Source organism: Panthera leo, chromosome A1, assembly GCF_018350215.1.
Source record: "Panthera leo isolate Ple1 chromosome A1, P.leo_Ple1_pat1.1, whole genome shotgun sequence".
Taxonomy (NCBI): Eukaryota; Metazoa; Chordata; class Mammalia; order Carnivora; family Felidae; genus Panthera; species Panthera leo.
Window position 1 is genome coordinate 210,108,290 of NC_056679.1, and position 6,000 is coordinate 210,114,289.

The 6,000-nt window shown below is 34.5% G+C and overlaps 1 protein-coding gene across 9 annotated transcripts in view; it reads left to right on the forward strand.

Moving 5' to 3' along the window:
- Positions 1-5,762, forward strand: part of LMBRD2 (LMBR1 domain containing 2) — a 45,691-nt gene extending 39,929 nt beyond the window's left edge. The window contains exons 17-20 of one of the 9 annotated variants that reach the window (XM_042952007.1): positions 1,374-1,503; positions 2,382-2,532; positions 4,744-5,074; positions 5,557-5,762. In XM_042952007.1, coding sequence (XP_042807941.1) covers positions 1,374-1,503; positions 2,382-2,466 — 215 coding nt within the window. In that variant the 3' untranslated portion in view covers positions 2,467-2,532; positions 4,744-5,074; positions 5,557-5,762. Of the gene's footprint in view, positions 1-1,373; positions 1,504-2,381; positions 2,533-4,743; positions 5,121-5,556 lie in introns of those variants that run through there. The other 8 variants (XM_042952014.1, XM_042951993.1, XM_042952001.1 and 5 more) reach the window with 8 other exon arrangements.
- Positions 5,763-6,000: the final 238 nt, after the last annotated feature.

Genomic DNA, 6,000 nt, shown 5'->3' on the forward strand with positions numbered 1-6,000 from the left:
ACAGCACAGAGCCTGTTTGGAATTCTCTCTCTCCTTCTCTCTCTGCCCCTCCCCTACTCACGCTGTCTCTGTCAAAATAAATAAACTTCAGAAAAGAGAAGAAGAAATAGAGGGCTAAAGTTTTAGTTAAAACTAGGAAATAGAGGGTTCCTGGATAGTTCAATAAGTTGAATGTCTGACTCTTGATATCGGCTCAGGTCATGATCTCGTGGTCATTGTATCGAGCTGAGCCTGCTTGAGATTTTCTCTCCTTCTGCCCCTCTACCCTCATGTGGTGTCTCTCTCTCTCTTTCTCTCTCTCTCTCTCTCTCTCAAAAATTAAAAAATAAAAAGCTAGGTAATAGAGGGAGAATTCTAGAAAGATTTGGAAGCTTGTTTATCACAGAGTACGGCAGTGGAAAGATGTGAGAGTGTGGGAGGACAGTCAAGAGAAGAGGAAATACAGTGCTTTAGGATGATGACTTAGAACTTGGAATATGGGAGGCAACCAATATGTGCTAAGTGAATGAGAGAAAAGATGAAGGGCAGAGTCCAGGATGACAAAAGTGTAAGATATGATAGAATTGGCTTACTTTAAATTTTCAAAAAGAGCTATGTCATAAAGTTCTTTTGAAGCTATTGGACTGCTCGAAACAACATTGTGAAAGTTTAGGTTGTTTATGAAGAAAATCTGCCTCGTCCACATAGAGAAGGGAGAGTTAGTTCTCTAGATCTGTGCTGACCAAGCTGGTAATCATTAGCCACATGAGGCTTTTGAGCATTTGCAATGTGGCTGGTGTCCCATGTTAAAATGATAATATATTGGATGTATTGAATTGAACATATTAAAATTAATTTCATCTGTTTCTCTTTACTTTTTTAATGTAGCTATTAGAAAATTTCAAGGTAAATATGGGGCTTGCATTTTATTTCTGTTGGACATTGCTGCCCTAAACTCTTATCTAATGGGAGAAAGACTCAGGCCTTTCTTGAAGAGCTTAAGTTGAATACACTTTAAAGAAAATTCTAGTCAAAAACTGAGATATAGCAAGCCTGGATTCACTGTGAAACCAATGGAAACTTGATAATGAACAGTTTCACTGTTATGATACCATAGTTAAATGTTAATTTTGATTCATTTTAATTGAGTCTTTGCATTGTACCTGCTTCTGAGCTTAGATTAGCTATAAGGGATAACTTTTCCTTGTTATTTTCTGTCATACTATTAATCATTTTAATTTGATTTTTAAGGAATTAAGTAGTTATCTTTCCTTACTGTTGTCTTCACAATCAAAATTCATGTCCTTTATAATCTTGACTATTTTGGGGGAGTCCATAGACTGTGACCCATAAAGACCATAGAAAAGTAGACATAATTTTTTCTTTTTTTACAGCAGCATCCAAATATACCAGGGCTAATAACAGGACGGAAAGGGACCGAATAGAGCTCCTCCAAGATGTAGAACCTTTGGATTTTAATGCAGAAACATTCACTGATGATCCTCTTGAATCTGAACCAGGAAGGTAAGCTTTAGCTGTGTCATTTTGGCTCCAGTATTCTGAAATTTTAATAACATACAATTTGATGAGATAAGCATAAGGAAAATATTCTTTACTGCTAATAAAAACCATATTAATCAACTTTTGGTACCTTTTTATACCTTCTAATGCTTTTATATTTTAAAAATTATGGCATCCAGTGATGGTAGTTGAAATTGCTATCTCCATAAACTACTAGTGATATTATAAACAAGAAAGAATTAAAATTGGTAGAATCTGTGAAATTTATCGTATTTAGGAATAGCTACATAGCTATGACTGGGTGTCAGACACTATCCTAAGCACATTAACCATAATACTGCATTTTATGATTGTAAATCCAATTGGATTTGAATCCAGAGAGGCTTAGTAACTCAACCAGAGTCACACAGCTTGCAAGTGGCAAAGTTGGGTGTTCAAATCCCAGGACTCTGGCTGTAGAATCTGTGCTTTTAGCCACTATGCTCTGTGAAAATGATTAAACAAAAGCAAAATATCATATGCATGAAAATATGCATGAATATCATATGCGTGAAGACATTTTTGCCTACAAATAGGAAAAACACTAGAATGTTCTATTTATACTGAACAATTAAGAGTGATTATTAAATCTTCAATCCCATGATATATGTATTCCCTTTCTTTTAACATCTCTCACCCTCTCATATGTGTATTCTAGGCTCCAGAAAAGCTGTTGGTTAATTTATAATTAAGTAAATCTCTTGGGGTAATATCTTTGGAGAGTAAGTTTCTGCTTTCAGCTACTGAATAGATTTTACAAATTATGCTTACTAATTATGTAGCCACTTCCTTTTAATGTGTCCTTGTTTTTCTCTCCTCCTTTGTTATTTTTGATGCCTCAGATCATTTCTTTATCCACCTTTCAGGTATCAGCCTGGTGGACGATACCTCTCAATGTCTCACAGCAGAATATTCGATGATGTTTAAAGTCTAAAAGAATTTCTGGAACAACTAACCAAGATCAACACATCAGTTCAGTCTTTACGAACATATGTATGCCCTAGAATTTACACTGTACTCTTAATGAAAAGTGTCAGGACAAAAATGGCACTGAAAGTTAATCACATCTCAGTAATCATAGTTTATTGCCTATTGAATAGAGTGTCATCTTTTCTCATAGGATTTATTACTATTCCTGAAGTGTCTGCCTTAGAAGTGCAGGTGTAATGGAAGGATTCAGTGCATGATAGAAATCAGTATATGTTGAGAATATGTAGTTCAGTTTGTTTCAGGTTAATTTTTTTCAGGAAAGTTGTTTTAAAGGTCCAGGAAAGCCATAAGTCATGACTAAATAACATCATACATTTTACTGTTGTGATTTACATTTTTGCTGTTTCTAAAGAATATGTTAATCCTGTATTTCCCAAAGAGATGGAGACCACAAATAATAATGGTATTTACAAAACCCATGTCTTAAAACAAGGCTTACTTACCAGACATAACTGAATGTAGAAAGCTCTTTTTCACCTCTATATGCAAACTTTTGGGGTTTTTGCATGTATAATTAAGATGATACTTCAACTGACAGTATCTTCAGCCTGTGTACCATAATCAGGTGATGTATTATTCTTTCAGTCTTTGGTAGAAACTGGAAATTCTTTTACGCTTTTGGTATTGCTTTGTAAAAGATTTTCATTTCAGGGAGAAATGTTCACCTTTATCATTTAGCATATTGACTTACGTGTTGATCATTCCACTCAAGGAAAATCTGAAGCATTAATGGTAAATAGCAGGTGGTTTTTTTTTAAAAGCCAAAGAGTCCCATAAAAATTCTCTAATTTTTAAAGGTGCCTATTTATGCTTTTTGAAAAATAACACTTGGTTATTAAAAGGTAAAAAAAAATAGTTATTACTAACACCTAAATTGTGGTTCATATTTCAATCTTTTTAAATTTTTTTAAAATTTATTTTTGAGAGAAAGACACAGCATGAGCAGGGGAGGGGCAGAGAGAGAGGGAGACACACAATCTGAGGCAGGCTCCGGGCTCTGAGCTGTCAGCACAGAGCCTGACGCAGGGCTGGAACACTGGAACCATGAGATCATGACCTGAGCTGCAGTCGGACAACTGACTGAGCCACCCAGGTGCCCCTAAGTGGTGGTTTATAGAGTGGAAATGTGCAATAACTTCGTTAAACATGCTTATTATTTAAAAAAAAAAATTAACTTTTGTGTTTAAGCCAAAGTTACGTATTACATTTTAAATCATCAGTGTTTTATTGCACAATGAATACTGTACTGTTGAGCACAGCATGCTACAGAGAGTTTTTTATGTCCCTGAAATGGTTACAATTCAGAGACCCCTGCTATGGATTCACCCAGTGGTGACTGTTCTTGAGCTTGCCCACGACAGCCTCAGGTTAACACCTGTTAATTCTGTGTAATTGTTAATTGTGCTCACTTTCACTCTTAGATATCCCAGTTTGAAAATGAATTCTATAGTCACCCTAACAATATGATTATATGTTTCTTGAAGGTAATCCTCTCTTGAATCATAATTTTAAATTTTTTATTTTGCTGTTAGTATTACCATGTAAATTTTTTAAAGACAGTTCTATGCAGATACTGAAAGGAATAGTATATCATCCTAATTATCTGATTTTTTTTTTCAATTTTTATGATCTTTGAGGTTAGGCCCCCTTTAAAATAATTATAAATGGATAGATTTTATTCTCAAAGGTCTCAAAAGTCAAAGATCATTTAGACTGCCCATTTGAGAACACACACAACCTTTCATTGTAAAGTGTGGTTAGTGAGCTATGGGCCAGGAGCAGAGATAATTCAGTACTGTTTGTAGTTTCATGATCGACCATTGAATACCTTGGGCAAATTATGTAACCTTTCAGTGCCTCAATTTCTTCATTTGTGAAATGAAGATGATACTTGCTATTTACCTACTGATCTACCTCACAAAACTATTGTGAGGGTATTCAGTTGATGTTTGTATGCTGGAGTTAAAAACAAAACAAAATAAGTTGTTAGCTGTACTATTTTTCCTAGTGGTACTTGAAGGTGTGGGGTGGAGAAATGATCAGCCCAGAGAGGGGTTCAGTTTCTTATTATTACAGAGAAGCTTATAAGTCCCCAAAGCAAAACAGTTTTTAGAATAATTTATCAAAAGTCCTGTGAAAATAATATTTTTGTATTTTTCATCTTTGGGTTTACCCTGAAATATTTTCCTTAAGTATAATGTTGTTTCTCATCAGGTTTTGTTGTGAAACCCAGATGCTGTAGAAGTAGAAGCAGAAAAAGAGAAGAAATTATGCAGTCACTTCTGTAACTTATAATGCCCTAAAATAGATTGATAGGAATATGTAGGGGAATGTACTACTTTCCTTTATTATTAAAATTGTTATGATTATAGTAATTGAAGTATATGTAATACTTCACAAACAATATAGCTCCCTTTGTGACTTTTTGTTACTCTCCAAATGATTTTTGGTTGTTTAAGTGATCTAGACTGTTCAACTTTTTAAGCAGAATTTATCTTACAGGATTTTACGGCGTTACCTGACTGGGTAAATTTGAGTTCATAAGGTAATGATTTAACCCCTGAAGAATAAAGAGTTTATTGCTGGAGAACTAAGTTAATATTTGTTAAGCCACCTTGTGTAAAAAACTGGAGTATGAACAAAAGTCTTCTTTTGGGGGAAGCTTATGCAAAACATTACTGCTAAATTCAGATACTGTAAATGCAGAGTAATTTCCTGAAGAATTACTTCTGACAATTAGCTTTTGATGTCTTTCTTATAAAATAATAGATAACTGATTACACTTTTAAAATTATTTTTGTAAATAATCGTTAGGTAAGGATATTCAGTAAACCAGTAATTCAAATAGCCATTGCAGAAAATAATAATAATTTATTAATTTCATGAATCACCTGTAAGTTGCTAATTAACTTTTGTTACATCAATAACTTGTTATCAATAGAGCATTTTTATAAAAATCATTATTAAAATAAGACATAAGGGATAAGCCTAATTACTAGAATTTGCTCTCTTTCCAAATGAATACAGGGCTGTGGAATAATTGCAACACAAAAGAGGCCCTCATTTCACAAGAGTGGTAAGAGCTAAATTAAAACTTTCAAGGATTTTCCATTTATAAAAAATAGATTGGAAAATTAGACAACCCATACCATCAAAAAATGCTGTGAGTTGATTTGTTTTTTTGTTTTGTTTTTTTTTTTTTAAACATTTATTTATTTTTGAGACACAGCATGAACAGGGGAGGGTCAGAGAAAGAGGGAGACACAGAATCTGAAACAGGCTCCAGGCTCTGAGCTGTCAGCACAGAGCCCGACGCGGGGCTCGAACCCACGGACCGTGAGATCATGACCTGAGCTCATGACCATGACCTCAGTCGGAGGCTTAACCGACTAAGCCACCCAGGCGCCCCAGTTGATTTGGTTTTGAATTCTATTTGATTAGAGTATCACTTCTGAAATTTACACTGGTTGT